The sequence below is a fragment of the Silene latifolia genome, chromosome 2 (assembly GCF_048544455.1).
Source record: "Silene latifolia isolate original U9 population chromosome 2, ASM4854445v1, whole genome shotgun sequence".
Lineage (NCBI taxonomy): Eukaryota > Viridiplantae > Streptophyta > Magnoliopsida > Caryophyllales > Caryophyllaceae > Silene > Silene latifolia.
The window spans coordinates 160,402,671-160,425,259 of NC_133527.1; the positions used below are offsets into that span (position 1 = coordinate 160,402,671).

The 22,589-nt window shown below is 38.3% G+C and overlaps 1 protein-coding gene across 1 annotated transcript; it reads right to left on the reverse strand.

Moving 5' to 3' along the window:
• Window positions 1-6,090: 6,090 nt before the first annotated feature.
• Window positions 6,091-7,614, reverse strand: LOC141641530 (uncharacterized). Its single transcript, XM_074450189.1, has 2 exons — window positions 7,148-7,614; window positions 6,091-7,018 (listed from the first exon to the last, which is right to left on the reverse strand). Exons 1-2 carry the CDS (start codon window positions 7,612-7,614, stop codon window positions 6,091-6,093), a joined length of 1,395 nt encoding a protein of 464 aa, XP_074306290.1.
• Window positions 7,615-22,589: the final 14,975 nt, after the last annotated feature.

Below are 22,589 nucleotides of genomic sequence, written 5' to 3' on the forward strand. Positions count from 1 at the left end.
TTATTATTATTATTATTATTATTATTATTATTATTATTATTATTATTATTATTATTATTATTATTATTATTATTATTATTAATATCATCAAAGGGTTACGATATTAAAAATCCCATTCAAAGACAAACCTGAGTTACCCAATTAAATACTCGACACAAAACAACAACCAACAACACTCCCCTATACACGGTTTTACACCCGTGTATACACCCCCTTTGAACCACCAAACCCGACACCATCAACCACCACTAACACCACCCAACTCCGTCACCACTAGCCTACAATCCGTCGTTTCCAAGCACCCCCTAACCATCGACTAAACAACCACCTACACCACGCAACCCAACGCCCTAAACAGCCCCACGGAAACCCGACACAACAACCCGCAACAACCACCCCTACGACATGAGTTAAGGCGATCTTACCTTTTATCGCCTATTTATTATTTCCGTCTCTTAAAACTCCTTCTATTTTTATGAATTATGTTTTAGATTTATTATGTATTTTTAGTTTAGATTTGGAGAGTATATGAGATCAATTAGGAAACTAAGAACTATTACCTTATTCTACTTTCTATAGGAATTACCAATATAATTATTATTACCAATATTAGTCTTACCTTAAGTAGGATTTCCACTTACTACCTTTACCAATTTTATTATTACTATTACACTATCATTATTAAGATTATTATTAATATGATTATTATTACTTTTATTTATTATTAATTCCTCAATTATTTATTATTAAATTCCGATACAAAATCTCGTATCACATACATATAATTCGGCCTCCTTACTCCTACCATACGGCCACACGACCCAATGCCTTACCATTAGTTAGGTCCAATTCCCGACTTGCTTACTTTATTATTTAATCAAACGTCTCACTTGCAATTAGTATTAGAAATGTTATTATTTAACTATGTGAATTACATTATTTATTCCTATTAAATTACTTATTAAATTACGGGTATTACAGTCTTCCCCCCTTAAAATAAACATCATCCTCGAAGTTCGCCCAACAGCACTATAACAACATATATCTTTACAGCGGAGCACCATTATAATTTATAACAATGATCGTCTATTCACTATCCACCATTATCACATTACTAATTCACCAAGTGATATTACAAAAACAACTTAGAAACTTTTCTAGTATCACATTATACCCCCCTTAAATTTAACTTCGTCCTCAAAGTTTCAAAATATCAATTAATGACAAGAATGAAACCATTTATCGTAACTGCATTAGGACATGTAACACACATTGTATTATAATCCGACTTTATATTTCAACACAACATTGATTGCTGGGAAAATAACAAAATTTTCAAATTACCTTGAAATAACAAAATCCACATTGTATCATCACATTTGAATTTAACCTTTATTGAAACTTAACTTAACTAATGGCGAATACATTGCCAAGAAAACTAATAATTCATAATAAAAGATAAGCATAATTGTTTAGTTACTTTTGTTTTGTTTTATATAACTCTCCGAAGTCTATTCCTGAAACGAGCCTAGTTATGCTTCCCGGTTCCGGGTTTGATATTTTTACTTGGCCAAGATATATTACATTTTCATTTAGATCATAATCCGAGGTTCTCTTCTGACGAGGCTAAAGTCTATCATTATCATCGTCTAAGGGTCCTCTCCACATGATGTCAACTTCTTCTTCTTCATCATCACTAATCTCTATCACCTCACAGGCTCCCCTCTTCACTTTCTTAAGGAAAATACAAGACTCTCCCTCTGAATCACTATACCCAAAGATATGGTTTAGTTGCTCCCGCTTAAGGTTAGTGCTATGGCTATCCGCCCAACATACATAAACTAAGTGTTTCAGTCTTCCCGTGACAGCTTCATAAGTAAGGTGTGGAGGATAAATTTGTCCATTACCGTATCTATGGTTCCTCTCGAGTTTCTGCTTAAGTGTATAGTACTCAGTCATATATTCCACTTTGACTTTATTTAAGGGCCCAGAAGTAGGTAAGGTGTTAACCAAATTATAGGCTCTAAGATAGGTATTTGTTAGGTATCTTTGATCACCGCGAGTTCTATAAGCTTCCATAAGAGATTCTAGAGCTTTGCAATGCTCGTCAAATCTGAGTATGGTGTCATGAATAAATCTTTGGGTCGAGTAGGAGGGTGAGGATACATCCTAAGAAATACTCCCTTCAATTCACAATAAACCTCCCTATTTCCTTTTTCGGTTATTCACAATAACCTCCTTATTCCCTTTTTTGGTAAGTGTTTGTGTGGTCCAAATTTAATTGAATGGTGGGGTAGTGTATTTTTGTGGTCCAAATTTAATTATATGGTGGGGTAGTGTGTTTCCTTAATTTCTGTGCCAAAATGAAATGGGAGGTTTATTGTGAATTGGAGGGAGTATAAAAGAACAGGTTAGAGTACGGAAAATTATGTGCTAATGAGCATATGTATGATTACTAGAGATATGCTTGATATGCATGGAGATGCTATACTTATGTAAATGATTGGTTTGGTATATAGGTGTCCCAAGCTATCGACATGTCACCCCCTTTTTCTTCTTACTTGATTTAGATTTATTATTTGTTGGTTTGAAATTTCACCATTGTTGTATAGCTTACACATAGATGCTCATGATATAATTATTCATATAGGCTTAGGGCAAAACACATTCCACATATCACTAGACATGATAATCTACTTCACATAATTCACGATATCCAAATGTCAAGAATGAGAAAATAACTTTTAAAAATTTTAGCATAAACTTTTGTATTCAAGAATAACAAATAGGTTACAGTTTTCAAAATTCATTCATAAGTAATAACTAAATTATTTCTTGAGAATTTATGTTTTCTATAAAAAAAAACAGAGAGTTAGGAAATCATGAGAAAAAGAATCAAGTCAAAAACTCATAAGGTCAATTTATAATGTATTTTACAAATTATTTGGCCAAGACACAAATTTTACAGCAACTTGTTAGAAACTTAGGTCAACTTGTAAAAATCACTATAAATCGTCAAAGTATTATCTTGAAACGAGGCTTATCAATTTATAAACATATACGAGTCCTTTAAATATTAGAGTTGTAATTAGGTAAAAATATTAAGTACGTATTAAATAAGAATTTTTATAAATTATGTGTCAAAACACAATTGCACAGGAATATTCTGACCACTGTCCACTAAAATATTTATTTCTCCCAAACCGTAAATTATTTAAAAATGAAACCAATGGCATATGAAATCTAACACACATGGCTATCACTCGTAAAAATTTCGTACACAGCGACTAAACCGACAACAAATGGCAGCCAAAGCAATAAGAGTAAGAATCTGAGAAATCAACCAAAATTATATTCTTCACAATTTCACTCATATTCATCGTGCTTCATATATTAATCACATTTACACCTCCCAAATACTTATCAATACACTTATTCCATCCTCACATACTTATATCATTATTTGAAATGAATTTATATCATGTTCCCGTAACCGTAATTATTAATAAAACAATACTCATCCAAGACAAACAATTAACTCCTAAGAAAAATAATCAATATTCATTTTAAATTACCCCACACTTCGATATCTCTTAAGGTAACCAGATTCAAAACTAAAGGGGCCGGGGTACGGAGTGAGGGTACCTTCTCATCCTAAGCCAAAAGAGCTCCTAACAGTTTCTACCCGGGTTCATTTTGTTTAGACACAACCTAAGTTCATTATTATTCAATGGTTGGGCCTAAGAATCGTTTTGCTCTGATACCACTTTGTAACACCCTCATTTATTCAGGAGCCTTTAGCTAGACATTCCCAAATAAATAGGACTGTTAGCATCTCGATTTTCTGAGGTAGTGTATAATAAAGTCCAACTCACCAAAGTGCTTTAAATAAAACTTTAGTGATTACAAGTTATTACAACTTATCCAAACTAGACATAACATAAAATAAGATACAACTCGCAACGGAAGATAAATAAGTGAATCAAGTAATCTATGTGGTCTACACTTCTAGGTAGACTGGCCAGTCCTCACGCATTCCCATAAGCTCCCAAGTCAGCTAATCCTTAGTACCTGCAATATATGCTCCCCATTTATGGTTCATCACAGGTGTTCACGAATACACTGTCAACCGCGAGGTTGAGTAGGAAAACTAAACAACAATAACAATACGTTACGATAAAAGCTCAAATCACGACCATCACACACGGCTCAACTGTGTCACGTCACATGCTATAACAAATTGTACAACACAACCGACACCACACACAGTGTACTGCTCAGGTCCACGGTCCAACCCGTAACGCAACTGTACCTGTCCGACCATCATACGTACAGGACCACGACACTTGCACATCCCCGTGCATGACCGACCAATTAATCTCAATAACAATGTCAATCTAAATGCCAATCGCTTTCACAATCAACCAACAACAGAGAACCAACCAATAAGATAATAATATGATCATAAAACAATAATGATAACAATATGCTCAAGACAACAATTACGCCGATATGCTCAGGACATCCAATGAAACAATAATCCATCTTTCAACAATTCTCCAATTACCAATATAGTATAGTTGAGTAGTTAACCTACCTGGCAAGCAAATCCGATTAAGCAGCTCAAGCGATCCAATTAATTAAAGCAACTGAATCCAATTATTCTCCCTTTACAAATCGTCACCTAACATACATATTATATTCTTTCATTAATTATTAAATATTTTATTCTATTATTATTTATTATTTAATTATTATTATTATTATTATTATCAAAGGGTTACGAACTAAAAATCCAAATCAAAGACAAACACGAGTTACCCAATTAAATACTCGACATAAAAAAACAACCAACAACACTCCCCTATACACGATTTTACACCAGTGTACACACCCCCTTTGAACAACCAAACCCGACACCATTAACCACCACTAACACCACCCAACTCCGTCACCACTAGCCTGCAACCCGTCGTTTCCAAGCACCCCCTAACCATCAAATAAACAACCACCTACACCACGCAACCCAACACCCTAAACAGCCCCACGAAAACCCGACACAACTAACCCATTAACTCCCTTACCACCTTATGCCACCTCACGACAACCAAGGCCACCACCATGGTCTCCTCTGACCCCCGGTGATCCCACCACCTGCCATGACTCCATACAACAACCCATGACCCACCATACACGACACATGATCCGTATTAAAAGATACAACCCGCAACAACCACCCCTACGACAACCACCGTACCAACCACCATGACTCACTACCACGATACCACCACTAGGACTGCCCCTAGACGACTAACCAACCACCCAAGTCCCATGCTCATATGACAACTACACAAGTTACACCATCCGTGTTAAAGCTCACGGCACCACCATATTTAGACACCAAAACCGCCACCTACGATGGTCGACAAAGGCCAAGGTTGGTCCTACTGGAGTTACTACGGTCAAGGGCAACTACTAAGATCATTGGCACGGTTTATGAAGGTCCATGCGATGTATTAATGATAACATAAATTAATTAAAACGATATAGACATGAGTTAAGCGATCTTACCTTTTATCGCTTATTTATTCTTTCCGTCTTTTAAAATTCCTTCTTCTATTTTTATGAATTATGTTTCACATTTATTATGTATTTATAGTTTAGATTTGGAGAGTATATGAGATCAATTAGGAAACTAAGAACTATTACCTTATTCTACTTTCTTTAGGAACTACTAATATAATTATTATTACTCATATTAGTCTTATCATAAGTACCTTTACCAATTTTATTATTACTATTAAACCCTGTTCTTTTGGACTTAATTTCAGTTCTAATAAGTTTAGTTTAGTTCAGTTCATTTTAGCTCTATTAAGTTCAGTTCAGTTTAGTTCATCTCCATTCAGTTCAGTTCAGTTCAGTTCAGATCAGTTCAGTTCAGTTCAGTTCAGATTAGTTTATTTCAACATTATTATTATTATTCTTATTTTTTTTGCAAAAAAGTTATCATTTCATTTCTTAAGAAGAAAAGAAATTACAATTTGCAAAACTATCCACTAAAGGATTACAAAACTAAAGGAAAAAAATCCTTTAATCAGCCTGAACACTAGCTATAAAAAGCTCAGAATGGCGCAGATGCATACGAACTGCTATCTGGAACTTAAGCTTGCTGAGCAGAGCAGAGTGGGAGAGCCTCTCTTGAGCAAAAATCCTACGATTCCGTTCAGTCCATATAGAATGGACCACAGCAGCAATGGAGATGAGATACCAATGCTTCCTCCAAGTTGGCATAGAGCCCTGAAGAGAAAATTCTTGATGCAAGTATAAAGCAGGTCTGAAAATATGCATCCACTGAAGGACAGACGACCAAAGATGATTAGAAAAAGGACAAGAGAAGAAGAGATGAGCATGGTCCTCCTCATGGCACTCACACAGACAACACCTATTTGCAAGGGAGAAACCTCTTCTTTGAAGATTATCCACAGTAGCAAGCTGCCCTTGAACTGCCATAGAAACAATAATTTTATGACTTGGTAGAATCCCTGAGTAGGTGAGACTAATAGCCCAGTCCCCAACAGGAGTAAGCTGTCTAAAGAACAAGTAGGGAAGATGAGCAGGAATATGGGAACCAGCACACCAAGCATTAACTGAGCCGAGCTTGCGGGACAGACCCGTGAGAGTGATAAAGAGGTCCCTGATTTTGAGAACATCTCTGAAACAAGAAGGGAATTGATCTTTACTGATGACTGTCCAAATAGAATCCTGTTTCAGGACATAGGTCTTGATCCAGAGAGCCCACAAGCCAGTATCAGGAAAGGAAAGCTTCCAAACCCATTTCAGTAACAAGGCTTGATTCCAGGAGAGAAGATCCTTAATATTGAAGCCACCATAAGTCCAAGGAGTACAAATAGCAGACCAACGTTTGAACACTAGTCTTCTAGTACCCGCAGGAATATTCCAAAAGAAATCCTTACTGATTTTATTAATATGATAAATGACCTCCTTTGGAAGAAGGAGACTGGAACACCAATAATTGTCCAACCCAAAAAGCACAGAATTTAGGAGCTGAACCCTACCAGCATAGGAAAGAGCATGAGAAGACCAGTGGTGAATGCATTTCTAAATTTTAGTAATTAAAGAATCATACATAGACAGTTTAAGCTTTGAGGTGGCTAGAGGAAGCCCAAGATATCTGAATGGAAATTCTCCTAGGGAAAAACCAGTAGCTTCCATAATCTCAGTCATTATAGAAGGAGCAACTCCACCAAAGTAGATATTAGTTTTATCAACATTAGCATGCAATCCTGAGAAAAGAGCAAACTCAGATAGAGCTGTTTTAACAGCATTAACAGAAGGTACATCTCCCCTTACAAAAATCATCAAATCATCTGCAAAGATCAAATGAGTGAGGTTGAGTCTACTACATTTTGGATGGTAGGAGACCTGAGGTTTAGTGCAAATCCTTCTGAGAGACCTTGAGAGTATTTCCATGCTTAGGACAAAAAGGTAAGGAGAAAGAGGATCTCCCTGCCTTATACCACTTTTACCATGGAAAAACCCAGAGATATTGCCATTTATCTTAAAAGAGTACCAGGTATTAGATATGTAACACATAATCCACTTAGAAAATAAAGGAGGGAAACCTAAAACCTGGAGCATTTGAGAGATAAAATCCTATTGGAGAGTGTCAAAAGCTTTTCTAATATCCACCTTTATTAAGCATTTGGGAGAAATATTCCTCCTATTGTAACCTTGAACAAGAGCCTGAGAAAGCATGATGTTTTCAAAAATACTTCTCCCTTTCACAAAAGCAGCCTGCTCATTGCCAACAATAGAGGGTAAAACATGTTGGATTCTATTTGCCAAGATTTTACTAACAGTTTTGTAGAAAACTGTGCAACAAGAAATTGGCATGTAGTCCAAAACTGATTCAGGGACTTGCTTCTTTGGAATTAGAGAAAGAAGAGTAGCATTTGTTTGCTTGGCCATATGACCAGTTCTGAAAAAACTAAGGACTGCAGCACAAAAATCCTTTGCAATAATAGACCAGGCAGACTTAAAAAAGCCTGAAGAAAACCCATCAACCCCTGGGCTGCTGTTTGAATCAATACTGAATACTGCTTCCTTAATTTCCAGCTGAGTAATGTCCCTGAGAAGATTGATGTGGTCAGTGGGCATAACACATCCATCTTGTCTTAACAATTCAGCATCCAGGACAGAGACTGGTTGATTAGAACCAAGGAGATCAGAGTAATAGTCTTGAAAAGCATGAGTGACTCCTTCCTGACCAGAATAGATAACCCCATTTTTGTCCTTAATGGACCCAATAAATTGTTGATGTCTTCTTTCAACAATTTTTGCAAAGAAATACTTGGAATTAGTATCAGTCTGTTGTAAGTGAGCAATCTTTGCTCTTTGTTGAAGGATAGAGAGCTCAATTGATTTGAGACGAGTAAATTCTTTAACAGCAAGTTTCTCCTCAAGAATGAGAGAAGAAGAGAAAGGATCAGTAAGCAAGTGTGCCTGAACTTCCCTGAGCTTTTGCCTAGCAGTTTTAACTTTATCTGAGATACCACTGAAATGAGACTGGTGCAATTTCTTAAGAGCAGCTTTAACATTCTTAAGCTTCTCAAAAAAACAAAATATGGGGCTACCTGCTTTAGAAGTCTTCCAAGCACTCTTGACAGTGGCCTCATAGTCAGGGTGCTCAATCCAACTGTTAAGAAAACTAAATCTCTTTGGGACTTTCCTTTCAGGAAACACAGTAACCACCACTGGGGAGTGATCAGAGAGCCCAGATTCATGAAAATGAGCACTTGAAGAAGAAAAAGAAGTTGCCCAACTAGAATTAATAAGGACCCTGTCCAATTTAGACCAGACTCTTGTCTGCTGAACCTGTTTGTTAGTCCAGGTCAGATCAGTACCTGAACTAGAAATATCATCAAGAGAGCAGGATGCCAAACAGGAGTTGAAAGCCAACATATCTTGCAAAATAGGAGGATTAGAACTCAATTTCTCCTCAGGACTTCTAATAACATTGAAATCACCCAAGACAATCCAAGGCTTTGCTGTGCAAATTTGATTGAGACTATTCCAAAGAAGTAGCCTCTCAGAAGCATCATTCTTTGCCATAGATGAGACTCATTTGGAATTCTGAACTAGAAAGATGGTGATGGACTTGGCAACTAATCCACTGAGCACCACTCAAAATATTACTAAGAGAGACAGTAGTAGGATTATATAGTAACCAAATCCTGCCATTATAGTGAGCATTGTAATTACAGATGACCTTCCACTTTGCAAAAACCTTACTTATGATTTTCCTAGCTTTAGTTTCTTTAACCCTTGTTTCCAAGATGGCAAGAACATCCAGCTGATTGTGCACCAAAAAATCCTTAACTTCACACTGCTTTATAGGACAATTGAACCCTCTAACATTCCAGGAAGCAACCTTCATTGAGAAATATCAGGGGGATCAGACCCACTAGGGATAACCACTAAAATCTGAGCTGAACATGCTTGATGCATCTCATCTTTAGCTACAGGAGAGGAAGGCTAAATGGAAGAGGATCTCTGGCCTAGCTCTTGGCATTATGATCCTACATTCCTCCTCATTAAAACCACACCCCCTACAGTTAGAGATGAAGTACCACCTAGTTCAGTAGCAAGAGGACCCTTCTTCATAACAGTAACTGAAGTATTAGTAATCTGACCAGCTTTTACAGCTGCTAAATTTGGAGAGCATTCTGAGTGCATTACAGGGACATCATGAGTAGAAGAACTATCATGTAGGAGAGATCTCTGACCTAGCTTTAAGCATCCTGAGTCTACATTCTCTACCACACTGCTAGTCTTCTGCCCAGAGGAACCTGAGGTATCTCCTTTCTCTAAAGTGCTAGAGGGAAAGAGCTGGTGCTCCTCCATATCAGTAACAGACACAGTCTTAGAGAGAACATGGAAAGAATTAGTAGTTAGCAGGCCATCAGAAGGAACATCAGTACTGGAGTTTACTGAGTGCATTACAGGAACATCTTGGGAAATAGAGCTAGCAGGAGGAAGAGATATCTAACCTAGCAATACGCATTCTGAGTCTACTTTCTCCTCCACACTACTAGTCTGCTTCCCTGATGATCCTGAGGTACCACCTAGCTCCACAACAGGCTCAACTGCTGGCTTCTTGGGTCTGGACTGCAACTTTTTGCAAGTAGAAGAGGTATGACCAAGCTTACCACACTCCCTACAATAATAGGGCAACCATTCATAGACCACTTTTTGAGTGATTTGACCAATGTTAGGAACATTGAGAACAACATGGGTAGGAAGATCCTTTGAAACATCAACTTCCACCATTATCCTAGCAAAAGAAAGCTTGGATTTCTCTGTAGTAGCAGGATCAGCAAAGAGAGGTTTGCCTATCTTACTTGCCATTTTACTAAGAACTTTCTCAGACCAAAGATAGGGGTCCAAACCAGGGAAAAGTATCCAGACTGGAACTCTAGCCACCCTCTCCATTTCCAGAGAAAAAGAAGGGGACTAGTGTTTAATAATTAGAGAATTTGAACCCACTTTCCATGGCCCTTTCCTAAGAACATTAGACATTTCTTCCTCAGAGCTAAAACGAAAAGAGAACCAGCCACTTCTGAAATACTGAACAATAGGAGTACCAATAGTACCCCAATGAGCAGAAACATAATCTTGGATAGTTTTAAGAGAAGGTTTAGATCCAAGAACATGACCCATTAAAGTATTTTCCCAAATTTTAAGTTCAGCAGCAAAGTCAGATTCCTCAAGATCAATTTCAGATGATTGAACACTTTGTTCACAGTAAAAAAAGGTTCATACCTAACTTCTGAGGCTTATTAACCACAGAACTCCATTTTTCCCCAATTTTAGATGAATTAGGACCCAAATTAGGTATAGCAGTTGCAGTAGTATCATTAGCAGTATCGTTAACAGTATTATCAACAGAGAAAACAGTAATAGTATCACGCGAAGTATCCGCATGAACATGAGTAACAGTATTATCTACAGTATTATCCACAGAAGAATCCAAAACAGAGACGGAATTAATCGAACAGTTAATAGTTTGAATTGGGGACTTAGCCGAAAGAGAAAGACCTTTGGAGGTGGAAGTAGGACTAGTAGACCGAATTACAGAAGAAGGTTGAGAAATACCAGCTGCTTTAATGGCGGAATCAATCAATACATTCACCGTGTTCGGAGGAATTGGCGCCAAATATAACTCTCCCAAATCACCACCATTATCTTCAATTAGAGATTCAGTAGAAAGCACCGCCATGGATGGAGCTATGGAGGCCTTAGAGCGAGAAATATGACCCCTAGTTCGCGCCATTGGAGAAGGCGAGAAGAGAAACTAGACGGAAGCCATGAAAATGAAGTGAAAAAGTTTGTTAGAAAACGGTTTTAGAAAAAGTTGTTAGGGAGAAAAAATTTTAGAGATTTTTAGAGAGAGAAAAAAGTTGTTCAAAATTTTTCAATATTGATATTTACTTAAGAGCCTGAATTTTTATTCTTAGAGATTATTATTCTTATTGTTATCATTATTATTATTCTTATTGTTATCATTATTATTATATTAATTTATTTACTATTGTTATTATTATATTAACTCCGCCTGTGAGTGTTTTCGGGCATTCGCTGCCGGTCCCAAGCCCGGATAAAGGAGGAGGGTTGCGGTAGGTCTGTGGCAGCCAGCATAAAACTTAGTCACATTTTATGGACATGAATCGGAATTTGAACATCGTTGGGGCGTCTCCTCGAAGCGGCGACGCGCTGCACTTCTTAGACCGGGTGTAGTGAAAAGTATGTGAGGGTTGCTAGGTCGTCGCCCGAAAGCGACGCGCCATCTTTACATCTGGGGGTGGTGTCAAATAGGCAAGGGTGCGCTACATCTTCTAGACCCGGGTGTAGTGAAAAATATGCAAGGGTTGTTAGGTCGTCGCCCAAAAGCGGCGCGCCACCTCGAAGTATGGGTATGGTGTCAAATAGGTTTGGATCTAGGAAGCATGGTCAAGAGCGGGTAAAGAAATCAGGACATGACTTTAGGAAGGGTAGTAGGTTACGGTTTGGTACTTGGAATGTTGGTTCTTTGACAGGGAGATTAGCTGAGGTAGGGGAGGTTATGAAAAGGAGGAGAGTGCATATAATGTGTCTACAGGAGACAAAGTAGGTCGGAGATAAAGCAAGGGTGATAGCGCCTTGGGGTTATAAGCTTTGGTACACGGGTAAAGACAAAAGTCGTACTGGAGTGGGTATTGTCATTGATAAAGATTACATTGATGATGTGGTAGAAGTATCGAGAAAGAGTGATAGGATTATGAGTATTAGGCTTGTAGTCGGGGATGAGGTGGTGACGGTTATAAGTGCTTAAGCACCTCAAGTAGGTTTGGATGCTACTTTTCGACGAGCCTTCTGGGAAAATTTGGAAGAGGTTGTAGAACGAGTCCCTATTGGAGAGAAATTGATCATTGGTGGTGACCTCAATGGGCATGTGGGTACTAGTCGAGTTGGCTTTGAGAACGTTCATGGGGGTTTTGGGTTCGGGGAGAGAAATGAAGCAGGAAGTGACATATTGGATTTTGCTTTAGCATATGACTTGGGTATAATGAACACTTGGTTCGAGAAAAGACATTCTCATTTGGTGACTTATAGAAGTGGAGGTAATGCTAGACAAATTGACTTCCTTTTGGTAAGGAATGTGTGGAGGAAAGATTATACCGATTGCAAGGTCATACCCGGGGAAAGTGCCGCAACACAACATAGACTAGTGGTTCTTGATTTTCGGGGTAAGAGAGACTTGTGGAAGAGAAAGATAATCGGTGAGGCATGGATCAAGTGGTGGAAGCTACAAGGGGGAAACCAACAAGCGTTTTTGGATAAGGTTGGCAGTAGCGATATTTGGTCGGATTGCGAGGAGAAAGATATTGATGCAATGTGGGATAAATTGGAGCATATTGTAAAGGATTTGGCTAGGGAGGTGTTAGGGGAATCTAAAGGGAATAGACCATCAAGTAAGGACACATCTTGGTTGAACGATGTGGTGAGAGAAGCGATAAAGACGAAACGTGAATGCTATAAGGTTCTGGGGAAATGCATGAGTGATGAGAACTTTGAAAAGTACAAGGAGGCTAGACGAGCCGCTAAAAAGGCCGTACGGGATGCGAGGGCAAAAGTTAACCAAGAAGTGTATGCCAGGTTGGACACGAGAGCAGGAGAGAAGGATATCTATAAACTGGCTCGCATAAGAGACCGAAAGACGAGAGATATTGGGAGAGTTAGGTGTGTGAAAGATATGGACGACAAGGTTCTGGTTCAGGATAACGAGATAAAGGCTATATGGAGTTCTTAATTTGATAATTTATTCAATGGACATCAGGAACAAGGTTTTTGGGATGTAGAGGTAACACCAAGCATGGTTAATCGGGAATTTGTGCGTAGAATACAAAAGAGTGAAGTTAGAAAGGCGTTAAGGAAGATGGGGTCAAAGAAAGCAGAGGGACCGGATGGTATACCCATAGAAGTTTGGAGGTGCTTCGGGGAGAAAGGGATTGAATGGGTAACCATGCTCTTCAACAAGGTTTGGAGGAGCAACAAGATGCCATCGGCTTGGAGGAAAAGCACTCTTGTCCCTTTGTACAAGAACAAAGGTGATGTCCAAGAGTGTTCCAATTATCGGGGAATTAAACTTATGAGTCATACAATGAAGCTATGGGAGCGGGTAATCGAGCAAAGGCTTAGGAGATATGTAGACATCTCGGAAAACCAATTTGGATTTATGCCCGGGAGATCGACTATGGATGCGATTTTTATCATGAGACAGTTGATGGAATACCATCGGGACAAGAAGAAGGATTTGCATATGGTTTTTATTGACTTGGAAAAGGCATATGATAGGGTACCAAGAGAAGTACTTTGGTGGGCTTTGGCGAGAAAGGGTGTGTCGCGAAAATATATTGACCTCATAAAGGACATGTATGAGGGGGCTAGTACAAGTGTTCGCACTAATGTTGGGAGAACGGAAGAATTTCCTATTACCATTGGGGTGCATCAAGGTTCCGCACTTAGTCCTTTTCTCTTTGCTATAGTTATGGATGAGTTGACAAGGGATATTCAGGACGACATCCCGTGGTGTATGATGTTTGCTGATGATATTGTGTTGATTGATGAGACAAAAGAGGGAGTGGAGAGAAAGTTGGAATTGTGGAGGCAGACTTTAGAGACTCGTGGGTTCAGGCTGAGTAGGAGTAAGACTGAGTATTTGAGGTGTCAGTTCACTAAGGTGGCGGGGTTGAGATCGACAGAGGCGGGGAGTATTATTTTCGATGGGAATGTTGTTGAGGGTTCGGATTTCTTCAGATATCTAGGATCTATTATTCAAAAAGATGGGGAGTTAGACGGAGATGTGGCTCACAGAATTAAAGCGGGATGGTTGAAATGGAAGAGTGCTTCAGGATTTCTATGCGATAAAGATATGCCCCAAAGATTAAAGGGAAAATTTTATCGCACGGCAATTAGGCCTGCCCTACTTTACGACTCCGAATGTTGGGCCGTGAAACATTGTCACATTCAAAAGATGAGTGTGGCGGAGATGCGCATGTTGAGGTGGATGTGCGGACATACAAGGAAAGATCGGTTAAGGAATGAGGTGATTAGGGAAAAGGTAAAAGTGGCGCCAATAGAGGACAAGATGATGGAAAACCGACTAAGATGGTTTGGCCATGTGAGAAGGAGACCTATGGACGCACCACTTAGGAGGCTGGAGACTTAGAGAACAGAAAAGGTCCCTAGAGGCAGAGGAAGACCGAGACAGACATGGTTGAGAGTGATAGAGCACGATATGAGAGTTCTGGGGCTTGAGGAAAGTATGGTGACGGAGAGGGCACAATGGAGGGAAAGGATACATGTGGATTTTTAGTATTTGATGTTTTTTGATAGATTTAGTGCTTTTTTATTTATTTAATTTAAAGAAATTAATTTATTTATTTTTCTCTCCTTTATTACACACTTTTTCAATCACCACTTTCTTATAGATTTTACCTGGTTCATTCCGGATCCTTAACTCTATTTCGGTTTTTAAAAATCGTTTTAATCTTTTCTCTCGATTTAAATTTTAAGTTTTTATAAAAGAAAGACGGAATTCGATTTTAAAACCCCTAAGTTCACCTTGACTTTCCATTACATTTTCGTTCTCCCTTTTTGTTTTTCATCTCCCCTTTTTTTATTCGCATTTTGAGGCGTGCGTTCACCCATGGACGGTTCGAAAGGATGATTCATGTCAACCGACCCCAAATCATTTTGGGATTAAGGCTCTGATGTTGTTGTTGTTGTTATTATTATTATATTAAAATTTATTTTTAGTATTTATTATATTACTACTATATTTATTACTATTATTATTTTATTTATATTTATTATATTTATTTAGTATTTTATTATTATTATTATTATTATTATTATTATTATTTATATTATTTATATTAATTATTTTTATTTATAATATGTTTATTATACTTATCATATTTATTTTCTAGTTATTATTATTATTAATATATTTTATTATTTAATATATTATAATATTATCATTTATATACTAATATATTATTTTTATTATTACTATATTTATTATTATATTACTATTTTATTTTTTATATAACTTACTAGATTATTATTATTATTATTATATTATATTAATATATTATTAATAATAATAATGAATAATATTATTATAATATTTATTATTATTATTATTATTGTTATTATTATTATTATTATTATTATTATTATTATTATTATTATTATTATTATTATTATTATTATTATTATTATTATTATTATTATCTTTTTATTTTTATTTCAGTTCAGTTCAGTTCATATCAGTTCAGTTCAGCTTCATTAAGTTCAGTTAAGTTCAGACAATTTCAGTCCAAAAGAACAGGGCCTTACACTATCATTATTAAGATTATTATTACCTTTATTTATTATTAATTCCTCAATTATTTATTATTAAATCCGATACAAAATCCCGTATCAGATACATATAATTCGGCCTCCTTCCTCCTACCATATGGCCACATGGCCCAATGCCTTATAGTTAGGTCCAATTCTCGACTTGCTTACTTTATTATTTAATTAAACGTCTCACTTGCAATTAGTATTAGAAATGTTATTAATTAACTATGTGAATTATATTATTTATTCCTATTAAATTACTTATTAAATTACGGGTATTACAGTAAGGGTCTTTGTTGACCCATGTCTTGATGTCTTGGTGGTTACTGTCACTTTCTTCTATTGACAGTTAGGGTGGCTGAAGTCTAGAGTTTTTATTGGTTCTCTAGTCTAGTCTAGTGGGTGGCGGGCCAGGGGGGTTGTGCTCGTTGTGTTGTGCATATTTTTTGACTGTTTTGGTGGTCCATCTATCGTTCCCTTGTTTAGTCGGTGTTTTGTGAGACCTATGGATGGTTATTATTTTCTTCCGACCGCCCGTGGTGAGCCTTAATGGGTTGGAATCTTGTTGGGGTGAATCGGTGGGTTGTGTCTATACGAGCTTGGTGTGGAGTTGGTTGGTCTTGCTATGGTGGTTTTCCTCTTCATAAAAGGACTTTGTTGGAATGTAAGGGGATTAAATAACCCTCTTGCCCCTACAATTGCAAAGATCATGGTGCCCCTTTCCAGTACTTATTTTGATTTTATGTTCTTAGCTGAAACAAAATGTAAGGTAGACTTGGTTGATCCTCTGTTTTGTTCTTTTGGGTTTTCTCGGAGTTTTGATGTGGATGCTCAAGAAACTAAAGGAGGCCTCTGGTTTGGCTTTAGATCTGATGCCAATTTTGAGTGTATAAGGGGCAAAGGTTTACTTGGTGTAGCAAGAGAGAAGATCATAGTGTAGTGTTGGAATGGCTTGATAAGGGTTATGTCTCGTGGGATTGGAATGATATGTTTCCGAATTATGGTATTACTCATCTTCATATTCAAGTTTCAGATCACGCGCCTATTATCTTTGAAATAGATTTAATTACTTGTAATGGTAGAAGACCTTATCAAATGGAGGCTTGGAACCTGGATTATGAGGAATGTATTTGCTTGGTACATAACGAATGGCCTGACCCTATCTCGGGCTCTGTTACAGTCAGAATGATACATAAATTATCCAGAGCTATAAAGTATATGCGTCTTTGGGCTATTTCTAAGAGGAAAGAATGGAATAAGAAATGGAGTGATGACACTTTGGTTAAAGGTCTGCATGAAATTGAGACAAAGGGAGTGACTCGGACTTCCACTACTGCATATGCTAGTCAAGTTAAGTATGCTAACGTCCAGGTTAAATATTGGAAACAACGGGCCAAGATTAAATGGAACACAGAGGGAGATACATGCTCTAAGTACTTCTTTAATTGGGTTAAGGGAAGGGCAGGCAGGAATTACATTGCTGGGATTAAAATGGATAATGGGGAGTGGAATTTTGACAGTGAGGGCATTAAGGGATTATTTATCCAATTCTACTCTAGACACTTTAAGGAAGGAGTGAATCAGATAACTTTTGATGAATACCTCCCTACTGTTTAAAATTTGTTCAGTATTAATAAAGGGTTCATTTCTCCTAATGATAGAGATGCACTTGGCATTCGTTTCACTCTAAGAAGGTCTGGACGGTTGTGTTTTAAATTGATCCGCTAAAATCTCCGGGACCTGATGGTATTCCTGCTATTTTCTTCCATAAATAGTGGCACCTTATTAAGCATGATGTTGTTGGGATTGTCTTGGTTATCCTCAATCGTAATAGCTCACTAGAATTCCCGAATAAGACTTTCTTAATTCTTATCCCTAAATCTAGTGCCCCTGAAACGATTGATAACTTCCGACCGATTAGTCTGTGCAATGTTATAATGAAAGTCATTATAAGATATAAACTAATCGATTGAAGAAGTTTATGGGAAAACTAGTGGGTGACTTTCAAAATGAATTTGTTCCTGGGAGGAATATTGGTGATAATATATTAATTACTAATGAAGCACTTATAACAAAGATTGGATGAAGAATGATCACTAATCCAGAATCTATTCTTCGTAAGTTTACTAGTGCTAAATATGGCTTAAAGTGGTATGATGGTGATCAGCTTTTTAATGATGGTAAGTGATACCGTCATAGAGTACCAAAGATAAATTTATAATTTCCAAACTACTACTATAGATAGCGGCAGTCAGGGTCGAACCACAGAGAGGCGATGCAATTAATAGCTGTCTGATTTTAGTCTAAAGTAACAAATGTGTGGGGGTTTGTTTTGAATTGTTCTGTAACTAAAGTAAATAAATGAGTGATAAAAGAAACTGGATGAAATCAAATATTAAACGGATGCTAAGATGGTCGGTTCACTGTAATTTCGGCAGCAGTATACCAGGTAAGTCTGAGATAGTCACGTAAGACGGGAAAATAAGAAGTCCTTTCAGTCCATCCTTAACAGGTAGCATCTTTCGATCTAGCTACGGGTCCCTAATATCACTAGTACTGACTCTCGTCCTGAAAAGTGATTTAAAAGTCTAAATTAACTTATATCTCGATCTTATTAATTTAGTCGTCTTAATTAAGTAGTCTATATCCCTCCCCTATATTTCGATCTTATCGGGTTGGTCAATTCATAAGCATTCAACTAGTCGCGTGCACTCGATTCGTCAAATATAGCAATTAAATTAAACAAGACGAAAGTATTCTCACGTGAGCCGGTCGATCGATCAGGGTAGGCGGTCGATCGACCATGGCGCGACTCAGGTCTACGAATTTCTACGCCGCCTACACTTCAGATTCCCTACATCTTAGCACGTCGAATTTAGCTACTCATGATGATAATAATAACAGCAATAAAATTAGCAAATAAAGTAAACGAATTCATAATTGAGTTAACTGAACAAATAACTAACATGAAACGATAATTCGGCTTTGGGAAATCTACACTAGCAATTCTAAACTATGAACGAATAAAGATAAACTTAAATTAAAGAACGTAAATTACCGAATGAAAACAGGAGGAAGAAGGCAAAACTAATTTGTATTGAATGTGTAACACCCCCATACTCCAAGTGCCTTACCAGGACCACTCAGGTATGAAGACATTACCATCTCGGTTACCCGAGGCAATGATAATCAAATAACAATGAAGAAACAACGTTTATTATAAATACTTAGCGAAGAGTTACAAATCTCAAAACCAAACCAAAAGTACGATACATGTTCTCAAACCGACTTTCTAATCGAAATGTAAATACTAATAAGCTACAGCGGAAGACTCCTATCATCATGTCGTGGCATCCCAGCTATCCCAGTACTCATCTCAATACCTGCTCAATATCTGCTCACCATCCCCGAATGGATCACCGCAGGTTTACAAAACAACACCGGGGTCAGTACTAATCACACAATTCAATATATACTAACAATAAGATAAACAAGACGACTTAAATCACACACACACATCCACGCCAAATCCAACCATCTCAATCATCGATCGTCCCTTTGGACCAGCCCGCCGCGATGGGGGACCCACCAGTACCCACCAAATCCCCGCTCCACATAGTGAGCGATAACCCTGTCCATTAATGTGCACATCTCTTCTGTGGCGGGTTCCACAAAAGGCGAAACTAGGGCGTGAAGCCACTCCCGCAAGTGACCCCACTCAGCCGAGGCCACGCCTCGCGAACCATCAATAATGATCACAACCACAATCACAATACAATTACTATATCAAACAACCAAACACAATACATCAACCAATATCCCATTATGGGACTAATACTGAGTAGGAAATCCTACCTGGTATGCACACAATCAGACGGTCACTACTGCTGAGTCAAAAAGCTTCTTCTATGAACCCTCCTCCTATCATACAACACATAGAGGCTACCAAATCACATACTACACATAAAACCCCCAAATCTCTAAATTAGGGTTTAACCAAATCAAAGGAAAGACAATAAAAAGGGTACATAGATCTTACCCTCGACGCAAGGAACTCAACGGTATGAACAACGATAAGAACTGACCCTCCAAACTCCGGGGATTGCTAATAATGCGATTAAGAAGATGAACTTGCTTGCTTTCTCTCTTAAACAGCAATTTAGGTTTTGTAAAAGTGATTTAGAATAATGACGACAAAGCTTAAATACCTTAATCGCATAATTAACAAAACCCGAGAAAACTCCCCGTAAAACCGGCTACTCAATCGAGTACCCGAGGTACTCGATCGAGTACCCCCTTACTCGATCGAGTGCCCCAGCTACTCGATCGAGTACCCAATAGGTCAGAAACTTTTCTAAAACGCAACTTACCCTTACTCAACAGAGTAAGGCCTACTCGATAGAGTACCCCAAGACTTATAAATACGGAGTATTACAGTCTTCCCTCCTTAAAAGGAACTTCGTCCCCGAAGTTCAAACCACTACTAAACAAAGGTACTCCCATAACATTCCCGAGTCAACAACCACAACAAAATTCGACATAAAACATGTTACTAACCCAACTCATCCCGACAAACATCCCGACACAACATATAAAAGGGGTATAAAACTCATAAAAATTGTGCGCGATCATCTCCTTCCCCCTAAAAGAAACAAGGTTACGTCCCCGTAACCATACATACCTGATCAAAAAGGAAAGGGTAACGCTCTTTCATAGCCTCTTCGGGCTCCCACGTAGTTCCCTCGGTCTCGTGGTTAGACCAAAGGATCTTGAGCAGAACTGTCTCACCATTCCTAGTCTTTCTAACCTTTCGGTCTAGAATCTGTTTAGGCACCTCAAGATATGATAAGGACTCATCAAGCTCTAAGTTCTCGGCCTCTAACACATGTGACGGGTCACTCACATACTTCCGCAGCTGCGATACATGAAACACATTATGCACTCTCTCTAACGCAGCTGGTAAAGCCAGACGATAAGCAACTTCCCCAACTCGCTCTAAGATCTCATAAGGTCCTATAAACTTCTGACTTAGCTTGCCTTTCTTCCCAAATCTCATAACCCCACGCATAGGAGACACTTTCAAAAGAACTTTGTCCCCCACTTGAAACTCTATGTCTCTGCGATGTAGATCTGCGTAACTCTTTTGCCAATCCTGAGCTGCTCTCATCCGTTCCCTGATCATCTTAATCTGTTCCACCATCTCATGCACCATCTCTGGTCCTAAAACCCTTTGCCTCAAGACTATCGTCCCAACAGATTGGACTCCTACATCTCCTCCCATACAAAGCCTCAAACGGTGCCATACCAATACTAGTGTGATAAATTTGTTATTGTAAGAAAATTCTATCAAGTCCAACCTCTGCTCCCAGCTACCACCAAAATCCATCACACAAGCTCGCAACATATCCTCAAGAGTCTTGATCGTTCTCTCAGTCTGCCCGTCTGTCGCAGGATGAAATGCTGTACTCATCTTCAAAGTTGTTCCCAACGATTCCTGCAACTCCTTCCAAAACCTCGATATAAACCTCGCATCTCTGTCAGACACTATGTCCTTAGGGACTCCATGTAACTTAAGCACGTTCTTTCCATAGGCCATAGCCAATTGTGCCTTAGTCCATGTATCTTTCATTGGAACAAAGTGAGCTGACTTGGTCAGTCGATCCACTATTACCCAGATCATGTTGTTACCTTGTTGACTCTTCGGCAAACCCACGATGAAATCCATGGAAATGGATTCCCACTTCCACTCAGGTACCTCTAAAGACTGAATCTTACCTTGTGGTCGTCGCTGTTCCCCTTTAACTCTCTGGCATGTCAAACAACGGGACACAAATTCAGCTGTCTCTTTCTTCATCCCAGGCCACTAAAACGTTTTCTTCAAATCCTTGTATAGCTTGTCACCACCTGGATGTACTGAATATGGTGTACAATGTGCCTCTGCCATGATAGTCTTTTTCAACTCCTCATCATTAGGAACACACCACCTACCATCAAACCTCAAACTACCATCTGTATGAATAGAAAACCGGAACAGTGTCCCTTTCTCTACTCCAGCTCTCCACTCCACTAACTTAGGGTCCAACGCCTGCTTACCTCGAATGTCATCATAAAACTCAAGATGTACTGTCATATCACCCATGGCATCTCCTTTTTGCATCATATGTATCCCAAAACTTGCTACCTCATCTCTCAGCCTCATCAAAGATAGAGTTGTACACAGGGAATGTACACTCTTCATACTCAAAGCATCAGCTACAACGTTGGCTTTCCCTTCATGGTAGATGATTTCCATGTCATAATCGCCAATCAGCTCCATCCACCTCCTCTGTCTCATGTTCAACTCCTTCTGAGTGAAGATGTACTTGAGACTCTTGTGATCAGAAAATACCTTAAAGATTGCTCCATAAAGGTAATGTCTCCAAATCTTGAGAGCAAACACCACCGCACCCAACTCCAGATCATGAGTAGGGTAGTTCTCCTCATAAGGCTTCAATTGCCTAGAAGCATAGGCAATTACTTTACCATTCTGCATCAACACACATCTCAACCCATTCTTCGAGGCATCTGTATAAACCTCAAAGTTCTCGGTCCCTTCTGGCAATGCTAAGACAGGAGCTGTG